At 38.4% G+C, this 17,181-nt stretch overlaps 2 protein-coding genes across 6 annotated transcripts in view; one reads left to right on the top strand and one right to left on the bottom strand.

Moving 5' to 3' along the window:
• The window catches only part of TRPM3 (transient receptor potential cation channel subfamily M member 3), a 475,637-nt gene that overhangs the window by 166,905 nt on the left and 291,551 nt on the right, over positions 1-17,181 (top strand). For 2 of the 5 annotated variants that reach the window (XM_068927052.1, XM_068927054.1), the window contains exon 1: positions 14,753-15,223. The exons of 1 other annotated variant lie outside the window; for it this stretch is intronic. In XM_068927052.1, the coding sequence (XP_068783153.1) occupies positions 15,134-15,223 (90 nt within the window). In that variant the 5' untranslated portion in view covers positions 14,753-15,133. Of the gene's footprint in view, positions 1-14,751; positions 15,224-17,181 lie in introns of those variants that run through there. 2 more of the 5 variants (XM_068927051.1, XM_068927055.1) reach the window with 2 other exon arrangements.
• CZH9orf85 (chromosome Z C9orf85 homolog) overlaps positions 1-17,181 on the bottom strand; it is a 457,360-nt gene that overhangs the window by 302,860 nt on the left and 137,319 nt on the right. The gene's annotated exons all lie outside the window — the stretch shown is intronic.

Below are 17,181 nucleotides of genomic sequence, written 5' to 3'. Positions count from 1 at the left end.
ACCAAGTCCAGCTGGAGGACAGTCATTGGTGGTGTCCCCCAGAGGTTGATACTGGGTCCAGTACTGTTTAACATCACCATTTATTACCTGGATAATGGGACAGATGCACCCTCAGCAGGTCTGCAGATGATACAACACTGGGAGGAGAGGCTGATACACCACAGATCTGTGCTACTTTTCAGGGTGACCTCAACAGGCTGGAGAAATGAGAAGAGGTACCTCATGAAGTTCAGGAAAATGAAATGCCAAGACCTGCACCTGGGGAAGAATAACCTCATGTACCAGGACAGGCTGGGGGCCGATCAGCTAGATGCACCTGAATGGTGGAGGCTGTAAAGAAGACAGCCAGACTCTTACCAGTGGTGCCCAGTACCAGAGGCAATGGGCTCATTGAAACACAGGAAATTCCACTTAAAAATAAGAAAACACCTTTTAACTCTGAGGGTGGTTGAGCACTGGAACGATTGCCCAGAGAGGCTGTGAATCCCCTTCCTTGGGGATATTCAGACCCCGACTAGACATGGCCCTGAGCAACCTGCTCGAGGTGACCATGCTTGAACAGGGGACTGGACTAGACAATTTCAGAGATGCCAGCCAGCCTCAACCATGCTATAATTCTGGAAAACAAGCAATGAGATTCTAAGACTGTCTTCTCTTATAGCTTCCACTGAGCAGTGTTGGTGAATTATGCCTGCTCTATACTGATAATTGTGTTGAGTATGCAGTACTCAGATATTTTAAGTGCACTCAACTACTGCTTGATCACAACAGAAGATCAGCATTTGGAAGGATAAGCCGGCATATTGAATTGTTCATCAAGATATTTATGATTTTGTAAAGCTTATTATTTTTTCCGTTATTGGTCGATCAACTAATCAAATAATTCGATCAGCTAATCAAATAATGCACACATGGGAATGGTCTTTAAAATATTTAATCATTCCCTTTTAGCATTTTATTTTTTGTCAGCTCTAATTACATATATTAGATTCCAATTGCTCCTGGAATAATATTCCAAAAGCAGCTATATCATTTAGCTATATTCTAGTCTGTCCTAGGTCTTCTGAAAGGTATCATAAATGCTTATAGATAAAACCTGATAAGTGCAATGGAACACTTGAAAGAAGTCTGTTTCCTGCTCTAGTTAGAGCGGTTTAGTTGAGTTTCAAATAGAATCAAATGTAAGTTTATTGAGTTGATCTTTTTAACTTAGAAGTGCGTGTAGAAGTAGCACTAAGGCAGAAACCTGGACTCTAAAATGTGTACTAGTAACACCTATTTGCATTTTGCGTTTTATCATTGTTAACTCTTGCCAGGTGACGTTAAACAATCTTGCTTCATAAAAGATTGTTAGATAGGAACTATAGCTTAAACTGTTCTTTGAAAAATTACCACTGTCAAAGACTTTTTTTTTTCTGTTGTTGAAATAGTGCAGAAGAAAGGCACTGCATCTGCTGTGTGGTAGATAGCTGTAGACATGAGAAATAACAGTAACTTCATAGTAACTTAATTTTTGTACAAAACATTAATTTTACACTCCTCTGTGTACAACTGGTGTTTTCCTTGAGACGCTCTTTAATCCACACCACAGGAAGCCCATCTAGTAAGCTTGCTTAAGTGTTTCAATTAATGCTTTACATTGCACACAGAATTTTATGTAGCATTGCAGTTCTGCGGTATGTCATCTGTTCTACATTTTAACGGTCATAAGTGTTTATATGTGATGGCCCTCAAGCTATTGCTATCTGCACAAAAACCGCATGCCTCTATTGTGCTAGTTGGTATTTGTGTGTTAACTAATCCGTTTACTGGGCCAAAAATTAATTTCTATTGAAAAATGTTGGAATAGCTACATAAATATCAGTGGAGTAGATTGTCCAACCAGTCATGGTAAACCTGCCATCCAAAATATAGTGTAGAAAGTTAAATAACTACGTTTTTAAATTTTCTTCTAATGTGATACCTGGGAAACACTTGTGTATACACATATGTGTAACCTTTTTGCCAAATTTTATTTACCACTTATGTTTTTAACTGACAGATGTCAAATGTAAATATGGTTTTGTTGCCTTTGTGGTGCTTTTCCACGTGCTTCCTGAAACAGACCCTTTAGAAAGGATGGTCTTTCCATTCTAGGTACATAGTGTCTAGTGCCATCAAGATGGGGCAGGACAGGACATTGGGCACATATATCAAGTGGCAGTAGTCTGGAAACTTCTAAGATTCACTACTTTCCTCTGGTAAGCCAGGTCCCTTCTGTTATACATCATACAAGCGATTATATATTTGCACATTTTTGTCACAAAATTGCAGGAGAGATCATTATGCTAATGGCTATTGATTAAAGGATTTCATTTCTGCTGTACAATTTTTGCAATTCCCTGAAGAATTGAAAGAAGTCGAATAGAACTCAAGTTTCTGCTGTACTAATTAAGTTGGAAAGTGTTGTGCAACACCAGTAAATGACATTCCATTAAGTAAAAATATTCCTGGCTGTAGAAACTGTGCTATATTATGCCAAGGAAAGGTAGAAATTCAGTCATGGTTTTATAAGTATGTAATAATGCTTTCGTAAAGAATTTTCCCCATAAAAACATTATCTTCCCAGCTTAAGACTTTTATTGTACTGCTGGCTATTACTGTCCTAGATGAACAAAACCTTAGCACTCGCTGGTCTGGATCGAGAAATAATGAATTTGCACAATGTCAGGCTGCTCAGTAACATGCTGTCCTAGCGTGGCGTCATTGATGTCAAGATCCCTTTTTCTCAAAAGAGAGTTTAAGGGAAGCTTCTAGGATGAGTCTTTCTGCTTGTTCACTTGCCTGGATTACAGTTTAAAGCAATAGACCATTCACAGCAATTTTCACAGGGACTGTAGTTGTAATGAGAACAGTATTCGAGCTCTAAACTGTAAAGACTAACTTCACGGACTACTTCAGAAAACAGCTATTTAAATGATCGCATCTCTCTCCTGTCAAAATCTCTTTGTTAGTACATTTGATAATACATTTATTTGACAATAAAATGCTAGAGAAGACACTGATCTTTCATTCTGGAAAATTTCATGACGTGTTATCTCACTGTCACCATTTTGTACGAGGAAGTTGCCTACTGTGAAGAATATGCTGTGCCCTCTCAAGTCAAAAGGAAAAAGAAAGTATGTATAACAGAAATGCAACGTTAGTAATGCTTAATATAGTAAAGCCAGGCCCTTATCCGAAGGAGAAGAAAATAGCTTGCCTGTGCCCAAAGCGGTCCAGATGGAGTCCCAGTAGGCAGCACACTTGTGTAAGTGAAAGGAGTTTTATTTATTTCAGGGACTGCATGCTTCACATTCTGTTATGTTTCTTTGCTTTCCCAGCTATAGTATTCTCATATTCAATTACTAAATCTTCAAGGGTTTTTTTAATTTCCAGTATGCTTTATCTCAAAGAGCCTGAACATTTTCTTTTTATTAAAAATGTACTTACTTTATGACAAGACTGATTTCAAACCTCTACACACTGGTTTTGATTTTTTTGTGTGCTTCGATATAGTTGAAATATTGCACATTATGCCAAATAAAATACCTCAGGTAGCAAACCATCTTATCTTGTTACATTCTTTAAAGTAATTTATGTAAGCTGTGCTGAAACAACTTTCTGGAGCTCAAAATATAAATCTAGGTTGTCATGGATACACACATGAGAAGGCTTTCTTTATAAATATGTTATGAGTCTGACAATTTATTTTTAGCAGGTAAAAGTAGATTTTCCCCCCAAAAAAGATGTGGGATATAACTAGAGTCATCACTGGTTACTCTGACTGGACTTCAATACAATCTCTTTTTCTTCCTGATCACAGTGCCAAAATATTTTTAAAAACTTGCAGTTTATGTGCATGTCAAAATGGCTGAAGAGAGCCCTGGGCTTTTCTCTTACCTGTTTCACCCCTCCTTTGTACCAAATATGCCTAAAGTGAAATTGGTATATTGCTTACCAACAGTTAGGAAGTTAAGCTTTGTTATCTAGAGCAGTGTCCAGTAGTGCTTTCAGACATGAAAATATTTCACTTGCTGTTTTCTTTGCCAATAATTACACTGTATGAGGTAATTTTAACATATAGCTGGATAAGCTTAATAATTTATAGACCTTTCAAGTCAGGAGATAGCTCCTAGTATTGCGTGCTGGATTTGCTCTTAGTTCCCTATGACATCTGTAGTGCAAGAGACAATGTGCAATGTGATTCTTTGTTGCTGTTGGCTGATTAAATAACAGAAAGTTATTAGCCTGTGACAAAATGTGATAAGCCTGTGATAAAAAGTGTTAGAAAAGGGGATGGCTAAGAATAATTCACAACAATAAAATAAAAATATTATAAGTAAAGAATTCTTTTAAAAGTTTTGAATCTTTAGATTTTTATACACTAAACAGTGGAAAGAGCTGTCGAGTTAGGAGCTCTCTCATTAGGTATCTCTTGACATCAAGTAAAACAAAATAAAACACAACAAATTCTTAAAATACCTGTTTTTTCTTTAATGCACAAACTGTTAACAGTTCCTTAGAAAATCACATCTCTTCCAAGAGTACATAAATATTAATTTATTGCTTATTGCATGAACTATGGTACAAAACCACTCTGCAGAATTCGTCCAGTTCTTTTCAGGAAAAGACCTATGTTAACTAAAAATTTATGATAAACTGTGCAATTAATAATAAATATGTACACCTAAGATCTGACTTATTTTGGTTATATCAAATAAGAAATAATTTTGAAAAATAATTACTAAAAGTTTTTATGCAAGCACTGTTACAAATATTCATTTATTTTCCGGAAAGTTTTCCTCGGTATAGTTCCAACTTGCTTCTGTTTCTCTAGCTACAGTAGTCAATTTTCAATTTTTTCCTCTCTGAATTAGCTTGACAGCTGTAGCAAAATGATACATAAATCATATCCATAGATGCTCTGCTCCATTAAGAATCAGAAGGTCTTTTTTTTGTGAGTCTCAAAAATAATGTGTGTCATAAATATAACAGATACTTCATATATAACACAATAGAGGCATAAAGTCTAGCGCCAATGAACCTAGAAGAATCTGTTTGTTTGCCTTCTGGGAGTCAGATATAAATCACAAAAGCAAGATTTCTGACCAAGAGCATTAAGGAAGTGCTAAAAACGTTGAATAGAGGATGAAATCACGCGGTCTTGGAGAGAATCTATCATTTGTTAAGGCTGCTGTACAGTTTACACCAAGACCATTGCTTAATGGAATACATGGGATGTGCTGCACGAGGAAATCGTTGTCTCTCAAATTTATTTTCAGGTCCTAGTGGTAGAGAAAAGGCCTAATATGCAATTTGCATGTACTATCTTTGCTTGTGGGTTGCAATTCCTAATAAAAGATTTTTGAGTAGGAGTCTTGAGTGGAATTGTACAAATCGTGAGACCCAAAAGAACAGAGGGCCTTAAAAGCGAGTATAATATGCTATGCCTACTGCTGTTGCAGGACAGTCTGTAATGAGGACGTTAACCTGGCCAAGACTTGCTGGGTGTGCCAATAAAGGTCTTCAATAAAAGCCTTCCAGCAGCTTTCTCCTGCCAGAGGGATCTGTCTGTTTAGTGCTGGTACAAGAGGCTGAAGAAGGTGAGTTTCATAGTAGTGACAAGGGAGCCATAAGCACAGTGTAGTGTTAGAAATTGCATCCTTAAGGTGTTTGCGGAGAGCAATTGCATAACTGCCTGCTACTTTTGCTTTTAAGAAAACTAAACCCACTTCCTTTTCTTTTGCTCCGTTCTCCTGCTCGTGTGGATTTTGTTTGTTGTTATTGCTGCATCTGAATAGTTATGTGTATTCTCTTCGGAGATGTGGAAAAGTATGGGCAGCTTGTCTCCTTAAATAAATGAGTAGTCTCTCTGTCATGAATAGCGCTACTGTTGTACTCTACAGAAAAAGGTAATTCAGGAGTTTCTTCAGCAGTGTAATTTTATATTCCAGTTCCATTTTGCTGTCTGCTGTAAGGATTTAAGAATTGCCTGAACAGGGGGCTCTTCTCAATACCCACACATGGCAGAGGATCACACGCTACTGGTCAGAAGCAGCACCCAAAGTAATATAATTTGGGCAGACATTTGGGGAGAATAGGTGATGTCTCTTCAAGCAAACTGATTTAATTAAAATCTAAACTGCAAAAGTGAGATGAGGTAACATAAAAATTATGATCTGAATTTAGTTTCTGATTTCCTAACTTCTGTGGTTTTGTTTGAGCAAGGAACTAAACTGTGCTTTACAGCTGGGAAGGAGAATATTTTGAATCCTAAAAAAAAAAAAAATGCAAAGGATTGGAAAAAAAAAAGAGTTTTTGCTGCCTTTTCTGGAAAAAATTACTAGAAAATGATTGAGCATTTGATAAGCAATTTTGTAATAGTTTCTCAGGATTCTGCAATCACACAACTTCAGTATCATTTACATGCAATATCAGGCTCCAGTTGAAATTGCCTATAATATTGCACAGTGAAAGAATGTCACATTTCGTGATGGTATATGTGCTTCATATATTTAGATCCTCTGTTAGAGCCAAAAGGACTTTTAGTCCTTTTAGCAGCATTAGTAAGTCAATGCTGACCATTTCTCTCATTTTCACAGGCACCTGCCTTGATGCCTTCAATATAACATCAACCATCAGAGAGTGGTTAGAAAAGTTTAAGCTGACACTACAGCTTATTTGATGCAATTGATGTTCTTTTTACTGTTGCCCTCATCTGGCACCTTCCATGTCACCCATCTGTCGTGTCTGGGCACAAAATTAGATCATCCCTGGAGGGCATTATCCACTCTTTACTACAGTTTTGATCAGTGATCAGTCTAAAAGGCCTTAATCCTTGCCTTTGCCCCTACCATAGTACTGAATACAAATACATAATAAATGCAACAAATGCTTTTGAAAACTACACTTTTTTGCTACAGTTTTTCTTACGATCCAGAGTGTGTCACTGTCCAGATATGCTTATAATTTTCTAAATGAAAATATATGTGTGAAACTGCAGATGTGTGTGAGTCCAGGATGTAGAGGAGTGTGTGTAGATTAGATATATATCTTTAAAAAGAAAGATACATGTTTACAAAACATATAAAATGCTAGAAATATAATTGGTTAAAGAATTCAATTCAAAACCATATTTTGAAATACCTCGTAGGAACCATTACTTTTATCTGAAAGGAAAAGAATATTTTTGAATAAATGTCTTGTTCCACAACTTGATCCAGGGTTTTTTTGTTAAATTTCACAGAGCTTTTAGATCCGAAGCTAACTTGTTTCCTCTTATTATGTCTCAAAGAAATATACCAATTACTTATGGGCTGCAGAGTATCAGCAGTTTTGTAAGGCAGTCTTCTTCCCATTGCCTGGTGAAAGATAATGCTGCTCAAAATGAGTCAGGGAAAAAGAATTAAAAGACCAATAAGAAACAGTAAAACAATAAAAAAAAATTCTTAAGCAAGTTTTTTTTCCCAGCGCTGATCAGTGGATCTGAAACTCCCTTGAAGGGTTTCCTAGTAAAATCTCAAATATATGGCTAAGGTGTTTAGTAAAATCTATGTAATAAGCATCACTTTAGCTCTTAACCAAGAGCTGTTTGCTGTTTAGTTGCTAGAGCTGCTTTTGTTAGTGTTAAATTGATGTGATGATAAACTTTCCTCAGGTTGCTTTGTGCTATGCCTTTTGCTTTGTGCCTTTGCAAGTCTGAGCCCAGTGGTAGCAGGAGGCTTTATCAGCAGACGCAAGGTCCATTCTGGTGTAAGGCCTTTACCTCTGAGGGGAGGTTAAAGGCAGCACGGAGGACGCGTGCTCCATACTGTGCAGGTATATGTTCCGCGAGGGAGCTGGGGGTGCAGGGGACTATGTGGGGAGAGGAGGCAGTAAGGTTGGTATAGGATAAGATAACCCTCTGTAATTACCTTTCTGACAAGCATCTGTGCGTATAGTGAAAGAGTTGAGGGTGTGTGTATGTTTATTGTTTGTTCTTAATAATTGGTCGTATAGAGTGGAACAGCATAACTCCTGAGGTGTAGAAGATCTACAGAAAAGCAGAGAGAGAGAAACCGAACAGATAGAAAACGTCATTTGGTTATCTTGCTAGGGCTCCTTATTACCTTGCGGAGGAAGATGTTAAAGAGGTTTTGTAATTCTTTGCCACACTCAAAAGACACAAAACTACTTTCCAGCTCTGGAGGACGACAATAACTGAGATGAGAAAGATATCCTGCCTATTTACTGCTTCTATCTGCTGCAAAGGCAGAAAAGTGCACTGTTGCAAAGTAGTTGCCATATTGGGTCTTTGTTGAAATGCTTAGTGGTCAGGATGAATTGCCTTCTTTTTGAAGATTTCATGAAGATTTGCTCTGAATTGCATTTATGCTGACCAAGGCAATCAAGACTGGAAAATGTTTCCTGTTTATCTCTGGGAAAATATTATACCAATATATTTAGTAAATCAGATAACCGATTTGGAAGCGACAGTGAAAATGAGGTTACAGATCAGAACTGAAAAAGTTCATTGAAAAGTATGATGCTATTAACAGAAAGTTAAACAGTGCAGATAGGAACATGATGGCTAAGATGGAGAGAAACTCTAAGCACAAACATAAATCTGAATGTTTGAGCAGCCTAGTTTCTGTCACATACTGTAGAGGTTACAGAACTATCAGCTTGCCTACACTTGAAAGTTAACTTAAATTAAGATGGATTGTCATTTAAAATTCAGTATTTGTTTCTAAGGAAGAATCCGCCACGGACATTTTGAGACCCAAAATAAAAGTGTTATATTCTTATGAGGTTTAATCCTTTTCAAAGATAAATTTTAAAAGGCTGCCTGACCTTACCAAGAGCAGCTTTTTAAATGTCCTTTTGTTGAAATAAAAATGCCAAGTTCAGGCTTGCAGAGATAACACAGAAAGAGGAAATCAAAGCAGTTATTCCAGGAAAGAACAAGAGAAGAAAGGGAAAGAGAAGAAGAAAAGAACCTTTAATTAATGAGGAATGTTTGATCAAATACACCATTCTGGGATGCAGCTTCAAGAGTTAAGGACAGGCAGATTTACAAGTACCTGCAGAGCAACTGCAGGCAAAATGATGCTAATTATTATGACTCTTCCAATAGCTATAGAAGTGAAACCACAGAGAGAATGGCAAAGCGTGCTTGCTCCGTATCTGCTCAAACTTTAATTTTCTATGTGTACTTTAAATTTGCATTTCAGTTGCTCATTTTGGAACTGGGAATAACCTGGCAGGGTCCCTAAGAAAAAAGATGTAATAAGGAAGCACTGGGTGTATCTGCACTGCTCGGACCACCTGCTGCCTCACAAGTCTGGTTCCCCTGACTTTTTGCAGAGGGTGTAAGCTGCAGTGCCCCAAGCTCTCTCTTCTGAGATAGCCCAGCTCAGTGCTTTCCCAGGCAAAACCCAGAACTGGATCAGTTAAAAATGGCCTTAAAATGGCAGTGAGTAGGCTTAAAAGAAGAATTTCATGATATTTGATATTCATCACAGACTTACAGAACTTAATAGAAGGAAACAGACAGAAATCCATTAACCATTTTGTAAGCTATACCCTTTATTCTAGGTGTTCAATCAGTTGCCTAAAGCCATAATTCATAACTACATATAATACCATTTATGTATATGCTTGAGACAGTCTACAAAACTGCCTACATTTAGAATAAATTATTTAATTAACATTTAATAAGTATATTGCATTAATACTGTCTGTATTTGGATATGAATATGTATGAATATGGATATGTATTTGGATATATAGTGGATATGAACACGTGGCAGAAATTTGTGAAATACCTCAGCAAAGATAACAGCGTAAAAAGTTACCTAGCCATGCTATGAATAGAACAAGGTGCAGGAGAAATGGAATGATGTATAAAATAAAAATTAGTTGAGTTAAGCTTCAAGAAAATCTGTGCCTATTAAAATATTTTGATGGGTATGAAATTAAGCATAACTCATGGAAATCTAGTAACTTATTCTCATTTTTCTATTCTCTGATTTTTGCAAACTATCATGCAAAACAAAAGTAAATAAACTGAGATGTAGGTATTTGTTAAAAAAATTATTGCTGTTATAAATATAGGCTATTATTCATTGATATATACTTCCATTGTGTTTAACTGACAGATCTGTGAAGTTACTGAGTAATAAGATGTTCCTTCCTTTTGACTGTGATGGTAAAATGCGTTCTGTTAGCTCTAACTTTTAAATAAAAGTTGCTGAATTATTTCGTCTGTTGCCATCCTGCCATTACTTCCATAGTCTCAGGAGATGGTCTTGTGTGTTATGAGGAGCTACCACCTCTGCCCCAGACTGTTTCTGTAGTGCTTAGCTGAGGAGCACTCATAGTGCTGCAAGCGAACAAGGACAGGAGCAGCTCTGTTTTCTCTGCTATTTGCTACCCTGCAGGGCTCTGCAAGCCCTCAGGGGAGCTGGAAAGGAGTTCTGAGGTGAGGAAGCACTAGCACTAGCACTAGCCCCCTGTCTTTGGGGCCCGACTCTTCTCCGTGGTGCCCAGCAATAGAACAAGAGGCAACGGGCAGAAACTGAAACACAGGCAGTTCCATCTGAACATGAGGAAAAACTTCTTTCCTGTGAGGGTGACAGAGCACTGGCACAGGCTGTCCAGAGAGGTTGTGGAGTCTCCATCGCTGGAGATGTTCAAAACCCGCCTGGACGCGATCCTGTGCACTGTGCTCTAGAGGACCCTGGTTGAGCAGGGAGGTTGGACTAGATGATCTCCAGAGGTCCCTTCCAACCTCAACCATTCTGTGATTCTGTGATTCTCCTCTCATCTGTTGGTATATGCAGGAAAACCAAGCTTGATATCACAGGGAAATTCTTCTGCTTCCACGTGATGTTTGTCACCAGCGAGGCTGCTGCTGCTCAGAAAAGGTTGGTTTCCGTCATGCTGACCAATGTATCTTAATGGTTTCCTTGTGCTGCCCTCTCTGCTCATTCCATTTACTCGATGTCTTTTATTTTATAAAAGAATTGTAAACTGTGCAGAGTAGAAAAACTTTCTTTGTGGTTTTGTACGTGGATTCTATCTCAGTACAAATAGTAGCAACAACAGTCACAACTCCTGTTGAGGTACCTAAACCAGACTTGTATTTTTCTTGTGCTGTGGACTAATAAAAGGAGAGAAATGATTGGGTTAAAGAGTCTGCAGCCCATAATATCTTTTTGATGAATGTTTGCCCTCAGGTTGAAAATGTTGAACACTGCTGATGTACTGAGAGTGGTTTGGATGTTATGAGCTCCTCAGCTACTATTTCATTTTGTAGCATTCCCAAAGGTGTTAAAGTTTACTATATCAGAGTTTTCTAAAGGTAGCATTATTATCACATTAGATAGCAGAAATCCACAAAGAAGCATTCTTAAAAATGCTTTCCAGGAACAATAGGTTTAAGGAGCATAGAAATCTCTCCATCTGCAGGCAGCCATGGAATTTGCCTTCTCTTTGTTCTGTCTTTCTGCTGTTTCAAAGATGCGCCTCGGCAAGAGGCAGAGAACTAGATGTGAATGCTGATGGTGCACTGAGCATGCCTGGGGGAAAAAATATTTTAATCTGAAAGTGGCAACTCTGTCTTTCACCTCTAGCAGAGCAGGCACTCAAATCCTAGTGGGATTGCTACATCCTTACATCTCCTAATAGACCTCAGATTTTAGAAAAGCTGAGCATGTGCTTTTCTAACTCAATAGAATAAGAGCTTCAAATTCTGGCTTTTTCACTAACATGATACAGAGCCCTACAGAATAAACTAAAAAAAACCCCTCTCTAATCTTTCGTTTTATTTTTTAACCAGTTGTTCTTAACAGTTTAGCAAACAAGGTTTTTAGAAGTTGATTATTTTCTTCCTACCCCTTCACCACTTATACTTACCTAAAACTGGCATCAGCTGCTGCCAAGACAAAATGAGAGTAAAACATCTTATTTGGCCTTTTTCAAATTTATGTAGTATTCCTTATAGATAAAAGATGTACGTTAAAGTTAAAATGAATTAAAATTAAGGCTAAGAGGAGATTAAATGGTCTATCCAAAGTTACCCAAGGACTTCATATTGGAGCCTCTCACATCAGGGTAGCGGCCTGTCCATCAGGGTGTCATTGCTGCAGTTGCAGGAAGCTAGTATTCCTACACTTGCTATCTGCAAATGCAAATGACTAGGCAAGGCGCAAAGCCATGGAAAATAGGCCTGTGAAAGCAAGTTGGCATATATTAAATATTGCAATACATAAAAGCCATGGTCCCAAAGGTGCTGTTTGCAAAAGAAGGCAATGATGGAGTCCCATCTCAAAGATGGGAAGCTCTGTGGAAGCTAGAAGATACATTGGGCTCACAATTTTTACTTTATTAAACCTATCTGTTATGTTTCTTTATTGTCTTCAACTCTCTACATCCTCAGAGATTTGTTATTCTACACGTTGAAGAAGAAAGGCAGCAGGCTATGGTTTTTCTGTCTTCTTTGTCCTTAGCGCACAGACTGAACACTCAGGTTTATAGCAGATGCCTAACACAAAACACATGTGGAAGGGTCACGGTAATGGTGAATGTGGTATTCTTCCAGAGAAACTCTTTCCTGTTCCTTCAGAGGTAAAGAAAAGTTATCAGACTGTTGGACCGTGGTCTTCGGAGTGTTGAGAGTATCTGTTTCTGATTTTTGGGGGTCTTTTACTATCTTTTTTCTGTGAACCCTAAAAGCTTAGTTGCTGGATATTTCCTATACGTTGTTACCTTTGTAACTGAGCAAAGTTATCAATCTACATATATTTTAAGGGGCATGCTACTTACAGTCAGGATTATTTTTTCTATCTACTTAATTTGCCTTAGCAGAGTAGTTTCAGAAAATTGTATTTACCTAGTCATGCTCCATTTCATTATCAGCAGCATGGGTTTTGTTTTTCCCCCCTCCTTTTGTAAAATACACGCAAAGCTCAATTGAGAAGGCATTTAAATATGTATAATTTAAACTAGCTGCCCAGTCATAACCAAAAACGTATCTGCTTTGGCACAGATTTTGTCACAAGGGAATGACTTTTGGTCTTCTACCTATTTTATTCTGCAGACATCCTACTGTCTGCTCTCTGTAGCTTTGCAGTTTTGTATTTTGCCATGTACAGTTGAGTGGAACTGGTGAGAGAGCTCTTCTGGTGCATAATCAGCCTTGCACTATATTCTGGGCCTTTCTGTGCAGGGCATGAAAATGTTTTATCCAACATTAAGGCAGAATAACTACATTAATATGCTTCTCAAGAGGGTACAGTGAGGTGGAGCTGACTGATATGCTTATGTTTGAAAGGAGCATAAAGGTACTGGGTACACACCTCGGTGCACACGAGCTCCTTGTACCTGGACTCCATTATTTATAGGCTTCAGAAAATATCCCTGTATGTACAAGGGCCAGAATTCCTCTAGAGTGGAAGATCAAGGTGTAAACACCAGTCCTCACTGTTCTCCAGTTGGATGATTTAGATGATTTAAGGGTTCAGAGTTTAGATTCCTTGGAAGGTGACTGAAGTTTCTCGATTCTTCCCAGAGCTGTCGGTCCTTAGACAAATCTTCAAAACAGAACTATAAATAATGTTTCATCTTATGGACTTTTAGATTTGCAGACCCACTGCAAACCATTGTAGACAATAATATGCAAGATAGTCTAATTACGATAGCCTCATGGAAACAATTTTTTTTAATCTCTTTCCCCTCATTTGGAGAATTGGCCAGCTTTTTCTGATGGAAGTAATAATAATGATGAGTAAATTATAAACAGAGAAACAACATCTGAAATATGGGGAGTAACAGGAAATTTGAAAATGCCAGAACAATCAATAAAAACTATCCAAGTAAATGAGCAGTTACTTTGTAACCTGACAGAGATTTAAAACTTTCCTGAAAAGTGGCTATTTTCCTCCATAATCTGATTAAAAACTGATTATTACTGGCAAAATAAAATATTCCCAGGTCATTGTAGGGTGTTTACTTTTTGCACTTCTTATCTCTTCCCTAATGTAATCCTCATAAAAAAATTGTATGGAAAGGGTATTGTATTGTATTTCTCATCCTGCAGTTGGAAAGTTGGCGTTAAGAACGTCTTCATTAGCTGGGAAAGCCAATTACTGCCTCAAATGGAAGTATGCTTTACTAGATTGTCCCCACACCATAACCTCATGTGTTTGCACGTCTTTAAAAGAATTATTGTGACTGTAAATTTAGTTATCCTGGGCAATATGCTCTAGGTGACCCTGCTTGAGCAGGGAGGTTGGACTAGATGATCTCCAGAGGTCCCTTCCAACCTAAACGATTCTGTGATTCTGTGATTCTGTGATTCTGTGATTATCGAACTGACCTGAATTCAGACTTTTTTTTTATTTTAGTGGAATGTGCATGTTAGCACACATGCTCTTACAGCATACCTAAATGCTAACAGCACTGCTAGCACAGCAGTACTATGTCAGATCAAGCTATGCTTTCTAGGTCTGTTATATCAGTAAATTAAGAGTGAATTAAATTCTTTCCCTTCTCAGTCTTTGCTGCCGGCATGCTGGCCCCTCCCCTAATACCGTTTTCTATCTCCTCACAATGCTTTGGGGAGCAAAGTGCAAGTTACCCTGCTACTTGCTTTATTTAAATTCTTTCCTTTTAGCTCTGCGCCCTCGCCCACGGGAGCAGAGGAGCAAGGCGAATGGCTCATCGTCCCCGGGAGAGCCTAACCTGGCTGCTCTCTGCAGAGAGCAGGAGGGAGAGGAGAGGAGCAGCAGCAGCACTCACTGCAGCCTTTTTTTTATGCAGGCTACCCCTTTTCTTCAAAACAGTGCAGCCCTCCCCTGAGCAGCAGGCTGATTGCTTCCCTTCAGCCACATTTGGTATGCATGAGCACTACTGCTCCAAGACAGGAGGTTGCTTTCTTAAGGAGGATCAGTGGATACAGCAAATCCACTTTGCCAGCCTTCTCACCAGGTCCCGGCAAGCCTCCTTCCTACCTAAGGACCTGCAGGTGTGGACGGGGTGAACATGGGATGTCCAAGTGGTGGCGGATCATTTCTTTGGTAGATGCTGTCAGGTTTGCGGTTGATTTTTCCGGTGGATTTTGTGGAGGGTCATGAGTCAAACTGATGCTCCCCGGCCGCTGAACTGGACCATCCGGAAGCTGTGCCATGCTGCCTTTCTCCCATCTGTCAGACTTCTTAAGGTACTGTGACATGCCTCTTTGAAAGTCAGTGCGTGCCATTCCACATCTGTCCAGAGCTCTTTAGACTATCTTGCTGGAAAGTTAATTCAGAAATTATCTCAACTTTATTATTAATTGGTTTACCTGACACCTTTAAAACCCCTGTGAGTACCTGAAGATACTAAAATTGGGTTTCTGTACTCCAGTGCCACGTGTTTAGCGGTTGATAAAGGTCTGGGAGATGGGTAAAAACATGTGCAGGGAGTAAGGGATGATGGAAACAATCTGTGTTTCAGCTTACCTTGGCTTAAGAAAAGATATGAACTTCTAGGGTAGAAGAAGAAATCAGTTTCTAAGGTGTGTTTGTTTGTGAGCAGTCCTCTGCTACCTAGTATTTGGGGTTATTTACTCCACAGGTACAGTACCACTCAGACCAATCTGTAAATGGAGCAATATGTGAGTGGACGAAAATGATCCTAGTTTGCTAGCAGTTGTACATAAAAGCAGTGGTCAGTTAAAGACTGACAGGGAAGACAGTATCAGTGAAACTTTCTGATGATGATTTTTTTCTTGGTTTAAAGCAAGTGACATAGTTTGCTTTTGAAGATGTTTTTAAATATGCCTTCCTAAAATATAATTATTTGAAAATTACTTTGGTGTATTGATAATGGGGGGAGGGGGTCTCTTAATCTCATCCTGTGGAGCACCACTGCTGCTATATGTTCCACTTACACCTTTTCTACAGGCATATGGAACTGGAAAACAAAAACATCATGGATCAACTTTTTGAGGAATATAAATGTTATATTAAGCTGAAAAATCATGTTTGCTCTTGGAGCATGTTAATTTGTTTGAATAGACAATGCAAATTTAGACAGTATAATCAGATTCCTTTACATTTCTATACCTGTAATACTTTTTTTTTAATTTTGGATGCATGACTTTAGTTATCTCAGTTCATCTTAGTACTTGATAATTTATCTTTGAAATTCATGTACAGTCAAGTAAAACATGGCTACACTCACAGTGTCATGGAATGTAATGAGTGATATAACCATTTGATTTTGCATGGACAGCTGATACTTTGAAACTAAGTCACTCCTCACGGATGCAACATATTTGCATAGTAGTTTACTGTATGGTAGTTCTCTTACCAAACAAATAATGCACGTATAATTATTGTATATGAGAAGCAAAATGACCATACTGTGTATCATGACAGGTATTTGTCACACCCTGGCGGGAAGGGACTACCCTAGAACAGTTTTGCTGTTTCCAACCCAGGTGTATGGCTGCTAGGAGATATGTTGTGAGCAGCCCCAAATAATAGAAATAAGTTATACATTAGATCTGTTGAAAAATCAAAATACAACTGAAGTGTAATACAAAACAAATCAAAAAGTAGTGCTGATTATCTTCAAAGGCTTTTTTTTTCTTTTTTTCTCCTGCCAGAAGCATGAATTAGAATAACCATACTTTAAAAGCTAATACACTTAGGAAAACATAGTTTTCCCAGGATATGAGAACTCACATGTTGGGAATTTTATGGGCATTCTCAGTATCAAACAGAAAGTCTGCAATCTTTTTTTTTTTTTGACAGACAAATGTTGCCCCCTGTGTACGGTTTTTCTTCATTGCACTTGTTTCAAGGGTAAACGTCATTGATTATTTATTAAAAGCACTGACTCAAAATGGTTTCCTGTGGATACAGCTGTAATCTTTTAGGGATAGAGAGTGAGCAGACCCCATGGGGTGAGCAAGAGGAGCTGGGGAAATAACTGGAGATGCGCAGCCTTTGGGCGGAGGCTTGGGGGAGGCCACAGCAGAGGAGGTGGGATTCAGGCACCTCCTCAGCTGACAGGCAGAGCTGCCTGATCAGCAAAGGAAATGCACATACCAGTATCTTCAGGGCACACAGTCAGCTCAAAACTGTGCTTGTAACATACACTTTTTGCCGTTGTCTTTTATTATTTAATATG

This window comes from Struthio camelus, chromosome Z (genome assembly GCF_040807025.1).
Source record: "Struthio camelus isolate bStrCam1 chromosome Z, bStrCam1.hap1, whole genome shotgun sequence".
In the NCBI taxonomy this organism is placed as follows: Eukaryota; Metazoa; Chordata; class Aves; order Struthioniformes; family Struthionidae; genus Struthio; species Struthio camelus.
This window is presented reverse-complemented; position numbering and strand designations above follow the sequence as displayed.